Source organism: Petaurus breviceps, unplaced genomic scaffold, assembly GCF_028583685.1.
Source record: "Petaurus breviceps papuanus isolate PSGF00001 unplaced genomic scaffold, PetGlider_PUasm1.0 38, whole genome shotgun sequence".
Lineage (NCBI taxonomy): Eukaryota > Metazoa > Chordata > Mammalia > Diprotodontia > Petauridae > Petaurus > Petaurus breviceps.
The window spans coordinates 24,287,821-24,303,459 of record NW_027186304.1 but is presented as its reverse complement, the minus strand read 5'-3'; the positions used below and the strand labels follow the sequence as shown (position 1 = coordinate 24,303,459).

Sequence of the window (15,639 nt, the reverse complement as noted above, 5' to 3'; positions counted from 1 at the left end):
GGTTCGCAATTCTTTGTAAGTGGAAAGCAGAGCTCAAATTCTGGGTACTTTGATGGATAAATTATTTCATCTTTGTGACTCTGCCTCCCATTGATACAGATCCCAGCATCACTACAGCTCCTTATCCTCTGACTCCTATATATATCTGCCCATAAATCTTTCATTCAGATACCCCAGAAGCCTTGCTCTCCTTTTAGTATATCAGAGATGGCAGTGTATCACTGAGGCTGACCATCTGTTATCTCTTTTATGCCATTTTTATTATCTGCTTATGATATGATCTTTTGTGAAAATTTAGGCTGGGAAGCTGGAATCCCCAATATAGTACATTCCTACTTTTTTCAGTCACTTCTACCCTCAATAATGTAATTTATGCCAATTCTCTTGCACAAGTTATCAGTGATAATGTGTTGTGGTCTTATTTATGACCACCATGGATCTTTTTATTAAAAAAATATTTTTATTCTTAACCTAAATACCAAATAAAATGGACATTTTCATATACATAGTAGAATTTATCTGAAACTACACATCTCCATTGCATACCACTTGCTTTCCCTTTTAAGTTTATAATGAATTCAACTTTTAGCTTTCAGATCAGTTTTGCCTGTTTATATTTCTTTTCAGCCTACTTTCTGATCTCTTCTCTGAAATTTTTTTAAAAAGATGCCTCAATGCCTTTCATTATTTTCCTTTAACTTTTGTTTCTTCTTCCTTCCTTCCATCTTTCCTTCTATTTTCCCCCTCCATTTCCTCTCTTCCTTCTTTCCTTTCTTTCTTCCTTTTTTTCTCTTCCTATCCCTATCTCCCCTTGCTTTCTCCATTCCTTCTGTTGAAAAAAAAAGAAAAGACAAATATAGCAATTTGTAACAAATATTCATAGTCAAGCAAAAATATATTCCTATATAACTTGGATATGAAAATTTAAGTCTTATTCTAAATCTCAAGTCCATACCCCTCTGTCAGGTGAGCAGCGTGCTTCATCAGTGGTCCGGAATCAAGGTTAATCATTGTATTGTTTAGAGTTCTTAATCCTTCAAAGTTGTTTTATTTTCTTTTAAAACTTTTTAAAAATAAAATTCTACTTCTATCTCTTAGTTTTTATATCACTAAAAATAGTGCTATTTCATGTAGCAATTAAGGTAGAGCTGTGGATAGAGTGCAGGGCCTAGAATCAGGAAGTCCTGAAATCAAATCTGGCCTTAGACACTTACTGACTGTGTGACCCTGGGTAACTCACTGAACCCTGTTTGCCTCAGTTTCCTCATCTGTAAAATGAATTGGAAAAGGAAATGGCAAACCACTCCTGTATCTTTGCCATGAAAAACCCAAATGGGATCACGAGGAGTTAGGCATAACTGAAAATGACTGAACAAGAAAAAATAAGAGAAAAAAAAATTCTCACCTCTACAAAGGAGTAGGGTGGATGTGTCTTCTCATTTATTTTTTGGAACCATGCATGGTTTTTGTAATTTTGCAACATTCACTTTTATTATTTTGTAGTTATTCTTCCCATATCCATTGTTGTGATCATTGCATTTGTTGTTTCTTGGCCTCGTTTACTTCCTTCTGCATCAGATCATGTGAATCTTCCCATGCTTCTCTGTGTTTATCATATTCATCATTTTGTACATAATAGTAATATTGTGTAGTATTTTAATACCATATAGTCATAGTATATTCATGTACTATAATTTCTTTAGCCATTTTCTAGTCAATGGACTTCTGCTTTATTTCTAATTCTTTGCTATCACAAAAAGTGATGCTATAAGTATTCTGATATCTATGAGGACTTTCTTCTTATCAATGATTCTTATCAATATCCTGAGGTCTGAGCCTAGTAGTGGAATTTCTGAGTCAAATGGTATGGACATTTTAGGCATTTTATTTACATAATTCCAAATTGCTTTCCCAAATAATTGTGCTAATTCACAGCTCCACAAACAATGCAATAGTATGCCTATTTCCCCCCATAAATCCTATAATATTGATTACTCCTATTTTGTGTCTTCATTTCCAATTTGCAGGGTGTGAAGTGGAACCTCAGGGTTCTCTTATTATTAGTGATTTGAAGAATTTTTTCATATGGTTGTTAAATTTGCATTTTTTTTAAACTGTTCAATCTTTTGACCACTTATGTATTAGGAAATGGCTTTTGGTCTTATTTATTTCTGTCATTTGTCTCTGTGAACCCCTTTCTTTTAAAAAAATGTTATTTTTTAGTTTACAACATTCAGTTCCACAAGCTTTTGAGTTACAAATTTTCTCCTCTCCATTTTCCTCCCCTATGGTGGCATGCAATTCAATATAGGTTCTAAAATACCTTCACATTAAACATTAGTCAAGTTGTAAAGAAGGATCATAACCAATGGAGTAAACAATGAAAAGGAACAAAATAAAACAAGAGAGAGAACAAGTAGTTTGCTTCAATCTGTATTCAGACTCCATAAATCTTTCTCTGGATGAGGATAGCCTTTTCCACCATGAGCCCTTTGGAGTTGTCTTATAACCTTGCATTGCTAAGAGGAGCCCAGTCTATCGAAGTCAGTCATCTCAGAAATGATGTGTCTGTAATTGTGTATAATGCTCTCCTGGTTCTGCTCCTCTTACTCAGCAGCAGTTTATATAAGTCTCTCCAGGTTATTATGAAGTCCGTCTGCTCCTCATTTCTTATAACACAATAGTATTCCGTTACATTCATATACCACAACTTGTATTAAACCCCTTTTTGACAAAGATTTTTGTCCCCTCCATTTTACTTCCTATCTTAACTTATGGGTATCTAGCTAGAAATGCATAATGTGCTGAACCTGGAGTCAGGAAGACCTGAATGTAAATCCAGCCTCAGATGTTGCCTGGCAGTGTAACCCTGAACAAGTCACCTAACTTTAGTTTTCTTAGCAGTTTTCTTTTCAAATAGGGAATTCTTTCCTAAGTAATTTCTGTTTTGGGGTTTATCAAACATTGAGTTATTGAGTTCCATTTTTTCCTGATTCACCCTTATCTACTTTATTCCATTGGTCTACCTTTCTTTTTTTAACCAATATCAAATGGTTTTGATGAGTGCTGCTTTATAATATAATTTTAGGTGTGGAAGTGCTATTTCTCCTTCATTTCACCTCCTTTCTTTATTTCCCTTGATATTTTACATCTTCTGTTTCTCCAGATGAATTTTGTTATAATTCTTTCAAGTTTTGTAAAGTATCTCTTTGATAATTTGATTGTAAATTAATATTGGTAGTGTTATAATTTATCTTAATTTTTTTTTTTTAGTATTTTTTTTTTTAAGCAATGGGGGTTAAGTAACTTGCTCAAGGTTACACGGCCAGTTAATCTGGGTGTGGTGCTGAGTGTCTGAGCCCGCGATTCAATCTCCAGGTCGCCCCAACACTGGAGCCAGTACTCTTACTCGCTGAGCCACCTGGCCGCCCCTAAGCAATTGGGGTTAAGTAACTTGCTCAAGGTTACATGGCCAGGTGTTTCTGGGTGGGTGCTAAGTGTCTGAGCCCGGGATTCGATCTCCAGGTCTTCTCAACACTGGAGCCGGTGTTCTTACTTGCTGTGCTACCTGGCCGCCCCAGTGTTATAATTTTTTATTATATTGGCATAGCCACTATGAAACACTGAGTGTTCTTTCAGCTCATTTTTTATTTCTTTAAGGAATACTTTGTATTTGAATCTATATAGTTGGTATGTTTTGGTAGATTGATACCCAAATTTTTTTATGCATTTTGTAGTTTTGAATGTTCTTTCCCTTTATATTATTGCCTCTTGGATTTGTTTACTATTATGTAGAAATGTTATTGATTTTTCTGGGTTCATTTTGAAGCCTGCCATCTTGCTGAAGCTATTAATGTTCTCAATATCTTTTCTGATTTTCTAAGTATAAACCATCATCAAAGACTGATAGTTTTCTTTCTCTTCTTTACCTATATTTATGTCTTTAATTTCTTTCTCTTAGTTCTAATACTAGCATTTTTATATCTGGGGTCTGAGATCAGATTTGAACTTAGGTCTTCCTGACTCCAGAGCTGGTGCTCTCTATTCACTGCACCACCTAGCTGCCCCTTTATTTTATTTCTTTTTTTTGGGGGGGGGGAGAAAGATTGATTCTAAAGATAAAACTAATATAGGAATCATCTTCTCAATCCAATGAAATTGTAATGAGAATTTTAGTTAGAGTCAAAGTTCTTAACCTTGAATCCAAGGACTCCCAATGTATCTAGGAATATATTTCAGAAAGTCAGTGAACTTGGATTAGAAAAAAAAATACCTTTTAATTTTCATTAATCTTTGTATTCTGAGAAGAGGGCTTTTTCACCAGGCTGCCCAAAAGGTCCATGACACACCAAGGTTAAGAACCCCCGGGATAATAAAAGTGAAGGAGATGTGTATCTTAATTTTTCAAGTCAGGGTTTATGATTATGTTCTATAAATAGGCTACAGAAAGAGGAATTTGGGGGGAGAGAACATCTATTAAAAAAAACTTTAAAATTATCCACCTCTATCAAAGCCCTATTCCCCCCACACATTTACTTATGACTTAACATTTCCCAACCTGTGGCTATTTGCCTTCTATTTTAAGCCTGAATTTTGAGTGAGGAACCTGAAACGCTCTTCAGCAGCTTGTCAGTTTTTGTGACAGTTTTTAGGGGCAGCATACTAACTTGCTATGGAGACAGGCAGCAAATGCTATGAAGACACAGGAAGGTTTTAGCAATCACCTAGTTACCTGTTTTATTTAATTATGTTCATTCTCAGAAGAGACCTCATATGGATTTAAAATTGAATTCGACAAGGATTTATTTAGCACAGGCTTTGTGCAAGGCAGTAGGGATATGAAGACAGAAGGGGGAAAAAGTCTCTGATTGCAAGGAACTTCCCTTATTTGTGTGACCTTAGGCAAGTTATCTGACCTTTCTGAATTTTTTCACTTTCTACATAAATTGAGGAAAGAGTTCTTCCAACACTAAATCTAAATCACTATACCAAGGAGACATTTCCAAAGAAATATAAGTACAAGGTAATTTGAGGAAGGAGAGAGCACTGCCATGCTAGTGAGACCAGTCAAGAGGCAATCATACTAGTCCAAGAAAAATTGCAATGTTTTCCTTATCTTAGTTTGTCTTCAATAGGAAAGATGATTTTTTAATGACATAAGGAGCACTGGAAGCTATTTCTAATTTAAGATTATAAAGTTTTAAGAATTACTGAACTTGGTATTTTGTTAGGGGTCTTCCCTCTCATAGGAATCCACAATCTTTGGTCAGTGATTGACTTAAAGTAACTAGAGTAGATTTAATTAGCCAGAAAATCCACCTATCTTGTGGATCATTTCACTCAATATGTTATATGAATACTATTTCTTTAAGGGCCTTAGTTTGATCATGACTTCCCAGTTCACCCAAGGGACTAAGTAGCATTGACATGAATAACAGTCACCCAGGTTGGCTCATACTCAGAACTACAGGGCAGCAGAAACACAGCATGTTCTACTCAGTTATTGTAAATAGTTCTTAGTAGATGAGCTAAGGATGCACCTGCTTTCAACCCAAGCTTGTGGTACAATGACAATCTGCTGTCCTGCAGGGGACACCAGAACTTCCTAGCATTTGGTCATTCAGCCATATGCCAAGAGACCTGGAGACCAGCAGGGCACCTGGCAATCATAGCCTTATTATCCAGTACCTCTGTCCTGTATCCCCAGAGTTTAGAGGACTTCTTAGATGAGTACAGGTTGTTATTTAGGGTCAGCAAAATGTCTTTTTTTCATTGCAGCCAGGAATAATACATAATTTGCAGAAGCCCTCTCCTAAACCCTGACCCCACTATTTTCATATTTGGCAAAAGTTGATTGGCCTACTAATCTTCCTGAGCTAACTAACACAGCCAACTACCTCAAGCCTTAGGTTTGAGAGCAGTTAATACCCACTTCCCATATAATTTTGAGGCCAATAAATACATTTGTGAAAATTTCCCTATTTTTTCATCAAATATGAAGTCCCAACATTTCTCTGACTCATGTCCAAAATAGATTTGCACAGAATCAGAGCATCCCCTTAAATTCAGAGGTAAAAAGTGTCCTGTTGTGAGGAAATTATGAGTTGAGAGTGATTTAACTGCCTATGGAAAAAAATGTACGCCGGATAGACTTTTTGGGGGGGAGAGAGAGAAGAGAAGGCAATCAGGGTTAAGGGACTTGCCCAGGGTCACACAGCTTATAAGTGTCTGAGGTCAAATTTGAACTCAGGTCCTCCTAACTCCAGGACCGGGGCTCTTTCCACTGTGCCCCCTAATATACTTTTAAGTTTAATCTATCTTATTAACCCCTTCTCCATCACTTCCTAAAGTCTAGAGAGTCAACGAGACAATAAATCAAGCCTGAATTGTTGCATTTGCCAATCTCCCAGGTGTAAATGCTCACATTGAAAATTTAACCTACTTCAATCAAGCTGTCACCAGGACACCCCTGGCTGAGTCTCACTCAACTATTGTGATAGTTGGGCAATTGGTGGAATGTACTTTTATTCTTAAGAACATAGAACTGTGTGGGAGCTTTCTCTCAGTCCTCTGGTACAGTTTCCAACTAGCTCTCCAAACAGCACCATCATTTTTCAGGTTTGGGTTGAAATTGCTTCCCTACAGGTGGTTCTCCAACATAATTTCGTGTGTGGTTGATTGCCAACTCCAGCCGGTAATGATGTTCTCCTTAGTCCCTTTACCCATAGTTATTTTTTCCCAACTAGTTTCTTTCCTAAGTATTGAACTATGATTATCCTTAAGGATACATAGAATAGGTGACCTATTTGTTGTAATTTCCCACACTGCTGATGTTTGAAATCATGAAAGAAAGAACAAAGCCTTTCATGTCACAATTAGAGGATTTTGGAGGAAATGTCTTTAAGAGAAGTAATATTGACTTAAATTCATTCTCAGTTCTTTCCTAATAGTAGGTTTTAATGGGTATAAAGGAAGGGTGGAAAGGGGAAACATCAAGAAGGCCCATCTCAAAGCTGGAGAAGGGTACCAAAGAGACAGGAAAACCTTGTCAAAAGTTCAGGTCAATGGCATTAAAGACAAGTTTGCTGACTGAGTGCAGCAGCAGGATGCAATGGGAAAGGTACTTGTTCTGAATTCAGAGGAACTGATTTCAAAATTCCGCTTCTGACACTGCCTGGGTGACCTTGGGCAAGTCACTTGAGTCTGGGGGGGGGGGCTCTGTTTCCTCATCAATAAAATCTAGGGATTGGATCCAATGGTTTTTAAGGTTCTTTCTAGCTCAGGACTTAATGATCCTATGCACAGGAATACTTAACTTAGATCACCTTGCACATAGTAGGTGCTTATAAATGTTTGTTGAGTGGAATTCCATTGGAATTGGAACTCAATTGCTCTCTACCAGCTCCTGTCATGAAATATATGGTTTGGTATGAACCAGTCAACACTCAATCACTTTTATGTAGGTTCTGCTTTATGAGGGAGTATTCCCCCTCTTTAGGGAAATGACAGGCCTCAGGGATTATCATCTAGTTTAAGTAATAGCTGAAGAAAAATCTGATTAGGAAAGCAAACCAGCTGCCAAAATATGGCAATGCACGTCTTAAGATCAACACTTATCATTATTATTATTAATAGCTGTTGTTGTTTGTCCTTTATCAAAGAGAACGAAGGCATCAGGAAGGTGATGCCACTGACTTGCATGTGGATTGGATTTAAGTGAGGGATGACTGGATAGTGCTAGTTTGATTACCTGTGTCTCATTTCTCTTCATTAATGTGGAAGATTGAGGGTTGGCGGTATATAATTTTCTCTTTTCTTTTGGAAATTCTCTCAATACAAAAGAATTTTGAAGTCTTTGTATTATCATAGAAGAGATTCCATCACTTTTAAGAAATACTTTAAAGTGTTTTTTTTAATTTTCAGAGAAGAAAAAAATAACATTTCTAACAGTATAGGTGCTATGGCCTACAGGAGACCTTTCCATATCTCCCTACCTGTTTGTGCTCCTTCCCTCTTGAAATTACAGTATTTTGTATTTGCTTATCTGTATACATGCTGTGTTTTTCCTCCAAAAGATTGTAAGCAGTTTGAGGACAGGGTCATTTTCATTTTTATCCCTATATCCAGAGCACTTAGTATCATGCCTGGTACAAAGTAGAGGTTTAATAAATGTTTGTTGAATCACGTACTTTCAGTACATTAGCTTAATAGCAATAATATAATTTATACCTTAAGCCTATGATCCTGGATTTGGATGTGTTATTTGTTAGTAAGACAATATCACTTATGTTTCTTTCAGAGTACCCTGAAGAGAAGAGGCAGCAGGGAAATGCACAAAGAAAAGAAAACATTAAACCAGGTAAGAAAATGCTATATTTTCGCTAATTTGAATGAGGAAATCCTTTCATTTCAAATCTTCTTTAGAAGTGTCAGCTATCAAAAAATTTAAACAAAACCTATCATTTGTCCTTTTGAAGGTTTTTGACTCGTTCAAGGTACCCTACAAGTTGAAAATTTTCTTTCCAAACCATGGACACCATCTCTTTTGTTTTCTTTTATGGCTATAATAAGCCAGTGATTTTATTCGTGAAAGCAAAAATACTATTTTGCAACTAAATATCATTGAATTGTAGCACAAGGCCTGGAAGGACTGAAATTAGTGTTCAGGCTTTGGTTATTGTTCCTTTGGTTAACAAGTATTTTGGCACCAAAAGTACTTCACATAATCTATCAACATCTCCCATAGCTTTATGGGCAATTGTGAAACACTGTCTTGGGCATATTCTAGCATAGAAGGTGCCCTGTGAATTACATTGTTGATTAACAGTTCAGTAAATTAAGGAAACAGAATGATTGTGATCTCAGTCTGCCATATGTGGATATGGTCTTAGTTAAACAAATCTTTCTGATTGTTTTGCTGAATTCTTTTCTTTCTTTTTCCTCTGAGGGGGTTTCCATTCCTGTTGGGTGGTTGGTAGAACAAAAGTGTTACTGAGATATCAACCCACAGAACTTAAAGAACCAGTAGTAATTAGAGAGATATCATAATTTCATGTGAGGTTGATTGTCCACCCCCAGCCTTTGATACCCCTGGCACCTCTTTTCTCTGATTTCCTCATTCTCCAAACTACTTATCCCCAGTGTGTTATTTCAGCAGCCCCAAAGCCTGGCAGAACAACAGGAATGTGGCAGATTTGAAAAATTTTATACGCCCTCTGCCCCCAGAAAACCTGGTTGTACAGCTAGGGATAATTGTTAAATTAGAATTTAGCTGTAGCCCTGCTGCTGGGACTTAAATATTCATGGGCTAGGAACACATTTTCTACTTAGTGATTCTTTGTGAGGAAAGAGTTTGGTCCTTAAAGGGTAATTACAGCCCATTATGAACTAGACGGAGTCGAACTTTTCATTCACCTCCTAATGGAGGAGAGAAAGAAAAGATGTGTCGCTGCTCTGGAGGGCTCCAAAGCAATGGAAGGGGGATGTTTTTAGCTATGCTCCACCTGACAGTATTATTGAGAAAAGGAGTTTCTGTTCAGCAGACCGGAGGAATGGAACGTCTTGGGAACTGCAGGGCAGGAGCCAAAGCGCAAAAGAAGCTGGTTCCCCGGCGCAAGGTAGGAGTGTGAGCAGTCAGTGCTGCTTGGGGTGCTGGTAGGTGGTGCCATGCCATCAGACTTGCAAGCCAAATAATATATACATCGATTTATATATTGTTGTTGCTTGGCAAGACCCTTTTCAGTTGGTGGCCGTGGTGTGGTGGTGATGGTGGTGGTCCTGTGTGTGTATTACCCTCCATGCCATGCCTGCATTTTTCTGCCTGTAAAAGGAATAGTTCCATATGCAAACTTTGATTGGGCCTTCTGCCTTCAGACTGCATTCCTGAAGCATATCTGATGAGCTCCTGAAACCTGAGCCTGGCGTTCTGAAGCTTGGGGCACCTGGGAATGACTAGAGACCCTTCCCCCAGAGTCTGGCAGAGTTTGGGAAAGCTCTCCATTACAAGATAAGATGGGTATCCAGACCACCTGCTGCCTCTTACTGAGGTTTTGATTCATGCCTGCCCTCCCCTATTGAATGAATATCTGTCCGGCAGTCTCCTCCTCCTCCATTCTGAGCAGGATGACTATGGACTCCTGTAGGTCTCCCTTTTCCTAACACATTGACTGTAATGAAATTCATGGGCCCTCCCTTTCTGCCATCACACCTGGCAGATTTACTGAACCTGGTAATAAAAGAAAAAAAGTTGGCTCTAAGGGATGCCTTTCAGCTACACAGAATGCATGGGGTCTGTAAAAGACTTACTGACATGCCTCTCTCTTGAACTAACATGCCTAATGTTTTTAGAAAACCCTTGTTTAAGGAGCAAAAAACAGAAGACATTTAATCAGTCATCAAATAGGATGAAAGCTGAGGTCCCTTGGTATCCTTTACAAAAAGCCCCTCCTCTCTCCCTACCCCCTCTAGTTAAATTTAAAGATGTAGATTTAATCCAATGCAGGTTTAGGAGGATTGATCTGGTGAGCAGTCACTGGGGGACCATAAGTGAAGGAAGGGTCCCAAGGGCAGAATGCTGCTATGGTTGTCGTAAGGCAGGAGTTCATAACCTGGAGTTGGTGAACTTGTTTTATTATTATACATGAATTTCAAGATAATTGGTGATTCTGTATATTTTACTTTATATATTTAAAAACATTATTCTGAGAAAGTGGTACACAGGTTTCACCAAATTGCCAGTGGCGTCCAAGACAGAAAAGGTTAGGAACCCCTGGCCTAAGAGTTAGAATTTGCTTGCGGGAGGTTCAATTGATCTTTAACTTCCAAAGAGATTCAGAACTCTGGGGGCAAATGCAGAACTCATTTTGTCCCTGAATTTTAGGATGAGCCTGGCTTGGTAAGACTCCTGGCTTAAGATCTCCTAAAGACTTTCTAGTCAATATGTACAGCCTTCAGGCAATCCTGGGGCTTTTTAGGGTTATCTGGGGCTGAGAAAGAGGGTCCCTATGGTGTATCATTATTCCTAAGTATATCCTCTCCATCACTTACTCCTCTGCACCATCTTGGGGGAACAGCATTAGACTAAAAGCATCGTCAAGACTAAAGGCCTGCTCTGATGCCTCAGGTGTGTGAGGTGGTATGAAGGTAGCCCTAATTTCTCAAAAGCTCGAGTATAAGTATAAGCTCAAGGAGAGCCTGCCAAGTTAACAACAAACAAGCTTTCTATTATGGACCCAGCAATAGGCCTGTTTTGTCTGAGGATGAACCTAATTAACTTCAGAGAAAGGCTTATTACTGGAGGGGGTTATTGTGACTGAAGAATAAACAGTTCCCAGAAAGTAACTTATTCAGAGGTTAAAATCTCAGGGGCTAAATTCTTTTGGTTAGCAGCAAACCATTGACTAATGTATGGACAGGATGTCTATTTGCATCAATGGTAAGAATAACTACCCCAATGAGATCAAATCCTTGAAATAGGAAAATGGTTAGGAAACCTATCCCAGGTTGTGTCCCCTGTGAAACCCCCTAATCTTGGCTCCTAGAGTCCATCTTTGTAATGATCCCAGGGCCTACCCTTGCTACCCTGTAGAGTGTGTACGGTGTGGTATAACTAAGATATGGTGCCACTCTGCTCATGTACCATTATGCATTTCTAGTTAGAGACTTCTGCCTTTGCCCAGACTTCCCACATCATATTGGGTTAAAGTGATAAGGAGAGAATCCTTAGAAGATGAGATATTTAAATATATGAGAATATGAATGTCCTTGTTTATAAAGTAGAGAAAATGGAATATGAGGCCATTTAAGTGATTTGCCCAAAGTCAGACAGTGACTGACTGTGACATCAGTGGTGCAGCCACGATGCTTTATTTGTCTGCCAGATAAAACTGACTTCTAAATTTATTTATAAAAGCATGTAAAGCTCTTCTAACTCTATTTCTCTTCAACTTGTGACTTGACTCCATCTGCAAAATAGAGTCCTTATTTGGGAATATATATTATGGTCTGTGGTATTCAGTTTACTCACAGTTCTATTTTTAAGAAAATGAAAATAAACACATGTTTTTGTTTGTTCCACTTCAGAAAGCTCTGATACTATTTTACTCTTTAAAAGTGCAATGCATTTTCTCTAGTGGATTGTGACTTAACATTGTGCTTTTATGAGGTGTTGAATGGTGTTGTCATTTAAGCCATTCTATATGATTTATTTTAAAATTTCACTTCTCCCAGAAGCACCGATAACATTATATTTTACCTCTGAATAAGTTACTTTCTGGGAACTGTTTATTCTTCAGTCACAGAAACTCCTTTATTTTTTTTTTCTTAACAAAATTAACACTTGGTATGCTAAGCCTGAATAAGGAACTTTACTACAGTTAAAATTCATTCACATCTACCTTGGAGAACATAGTAATAATAATAAATATCTAACATTTATGCAGTACTTTAAGGCCTGCAAAGCACTTTACATATATTAACTCATTTGGTCTTCACAGCAACCCTGTGAAATAAGTGCTATTATTTAGAATTCCCCATTTTGTAGATGATGCAATATGGCATAGAGGATAAAGAGAGCTGGTCTTGAAGCGAATTAAGATCTGGCTTCAAGTCTTTTTTTCTGGGCCTTTTTTTAATGCTTTTTGGAGGGGGAAAGGTAGGGCAATTGGGGTTAGTGATTTGCCCAAGGTCACATGGCTAGTGTGTGTGTGTTAAATGTCTGAGGCCGGATTTGAACTCAGGTCCTCCTGACTCCAGGGCTGGTGCTCTATTCACTGTGCCATCTAGCTGCCCCTGGCTTCAAATCTTGACTTTGACATATACTGTCTGTGTGATCCTGGATAAATCTCAGTGCCCTCTGGCAATTTTTAAAGATTATAAATTGAAGAGAAGGTGCTGCCTTGAATTGGTAAGAGGGAGACGTTTCTCCTGGGAATTTTCTATACCAATGAAATCACAAGACTAGTCCTTCTCTTTTTTTCAGACAAGGAAACTAAGGCCAGAAGGGGTTAAATGACTTGCCTAGGGTCATCTAGCTAATAAGTATCTGAGACAAAATTTTAACTCAGGTCTTGCTGGCTCTAAGTGAATATTGCTTCCGCCTCCAGAAAAAAAAAAAAAAAAGGAAAGACAAGAAAGAAAACAAACTCATTTCAAAGAGGTGAGGAAGTTATATAAAAGTGTATGAAAAAAGGTGATGGTTGCAGTGCTGCCATGAGAGAACATAAAAATAGTAACACAGTATGCTTTCTGAATGGAGCATAGTTCTATAGGCTGGTCTAGAATTCTTTTCCTTGAGTCTTCTCTTCTACGGGCAGTCAGTTTATTGGATATGTGTTTTGTTGGTGGAGAGGAAGGAAGGAGATATATATGTTTTGGTGCCTAACAGAGAATTTATGGCAAAATAATCTTAAGCCTGATTGACCTTATGTATAGAAGTATATTATTGACTCTTCTAAGACCATTTGGGCTCCAGTTAACTAGTTACTTGATGATTACTTCCATGTCATACCAATTCCCTAAAGGAATTAAGTCACCTCTCCAGAGGGCTCCAGCTCCCTCCTCCCTTCCCCCGCCCCCCGCCCCAGGATATAGATCATATGCTAGGAGACTATGGCTCAAAGAATATCATTTACCTTGGTCTTTCTTGATAAGTGTTGGACTTCACGCTAAGGCTGATGTAGATTTGCCAAGCAAAATAGAGGTAACCCACTACTTAGGCCTTTGTTGCTGAAACGGTCTTTTAAGGTATTTCATTTTGGACTACATAGAAGTAATTTGAGGAGACTGGCCATTTCAGTCAGACAAAAACCATTTATTAAGTGCCTACTATGATGCCAGACATGCTAAGAAATACAAACAAAGGCAAAAGACAATCCCTTGCCTCCCAGGAGTTCACAGTCTAATGGAGGAGACAACATGCAAACAATTATGAATAGACAGACAGACAGACAGACAGACAGACAGACAGATAGATAGATAGATAGATATCATATATGACATATTGACAAATTGAAGATTCATCAGAGGGAAGGTACCATGAAGATCCATTAAGGTGGATCTAAAAAGACTTCTTATAGATGGTGGGATTTTAGTTGGGACTATAAGCAAGTCAAAGATGTCAGTAGATGGAAAAGAGGAGGGAGAGAGTTTTAGGCAAGGGGGACACCAAGTGAAAATGCCAGAATTGGGACATGGTGTGTATTTTGCAAGGAAAAGCAAGAAGGCTCTTTACTCTTTTTTTTCTTGCTGCTGACATCGAGTGAAAATTGTAGCTCTGAAAATTTTATTTTATGAGATTAAAGCAGGGGAGAGGGGCGCAAAATAAGTCACATAGCTCCAGAGCCTTTTGATTTTACTGATGAAGCCAGCATTCTCAAGAGATCAACTTTCCAGACTGTCCAGAAACTGTCCCCTAGTCATATCATAGCTGATGGCTGTCTTCTTGCAATGTAGCTAAGTATTTACCCCATGCTAATCCTCCAAAAATCTTCTCAAAGTCCTAAGAGGCATTCTCTAAAGATCTCCTCATCAGGTTATGGGACACTTAGCTCCTCATCTCTGATTTCTGAGTTGAATTTCCTGCCATATTCCAGCAACTGAGGGAAAGGAGTCTAGCCAAAGAGCTTGATGTTGAGTATGCATGGTGAAGGTTTGTGAGTAACTCAGGTGTTTAGGTTTGCAGTGAATTCTTTCTACTAACAATCTAATTGCCTCATTTCTTTGTTTGGCACTTTGGCTTCTGAAGCACGTCCATCCCTATCATCTAATTTGTTATCTTCATTATATTATTGTATGGGGGTGGGGCAGGCTTTTTTTGTCTATCATATACAATCAACCAATCAACAAATGTCTAAGCACCTTGCACAAGCCAGGGACAATGCTATGCACTGGATATAACAAGGCAAAAGTAAACCAGGCCTTACTCTCAGGAAACTTACGTTATAATTGGGGAGACAATGTGTGCTTATATAAATGTATACAGCTTCTGTAGAAACAGAATGTAAGGAAGTTTGGAAAGGGAGGGCACTAGTGGCTGAAGTGATCAAGAAGGGCTTCCAGGAAAAGCTGAATATTACGATGGCAAAACTATTGATTAAGCATATTAAATGATAACAAATGTACTAGTGTGGGAGCCTATACAGAAATATTCACCCCAGCTGTCTCCTAAGACATTTGCTCCTCAGCCAAATAGGTAGGATTGATGATGATTTACAGACTGTTCCTCAGCAAATCAATAGATTTCTAGGACAAGATTATGAGTTGCTCGAATCCCCAGGTCTTAGAGCCTTGGACTCCATTTTGCCTTAGGTCTTCTTGGAAATGACTACTTGTTCCTTGCCACCATTATCTGTGCAATGATAATACCCTGTTTGCCTTGTTCCAGCATTGTTGAAGTAGTAGCAACCAAAACAGCAGCATCAAGTGATGCCTGTCTAGGACCAGGTCACAGCAGTGGTACAGGCTTCTTCCCCTCATTGCTGCTGATAACTCATTAAGTTAGATTTATGAATTAATTAGGAGAAAGGAGAATGAGAGGAAGGCATTGGAACTCATGGTGCTACAGGTCAATGTTGGGTTTCATTTGTCTTTATTCTCCTTTGCTAATTACCCGTTTAATGTTTTCCATGTGCTTGGTTTTTC

General features: G+C 38.3%; 1 protein-coding gene across 1 annotated transcript in view; it reads left to right on the top strand.

Annotated features, from left to right (window-relative positions):
* MTCL1 (microtubule crosslinking factor 1) overlaps nt 1–15,639 on the top strand; it is a 172,919-nt gene that overhangs the window by 91,971 nt on the left and 65,309 nt on the right. The window contains 1 exon segment of the mRNA XM_069099662.1: nt 8,300–8,359. Coding sequence (XP_068955763.1) covers nt 8,300–8,359 — 60 coding nt within the window.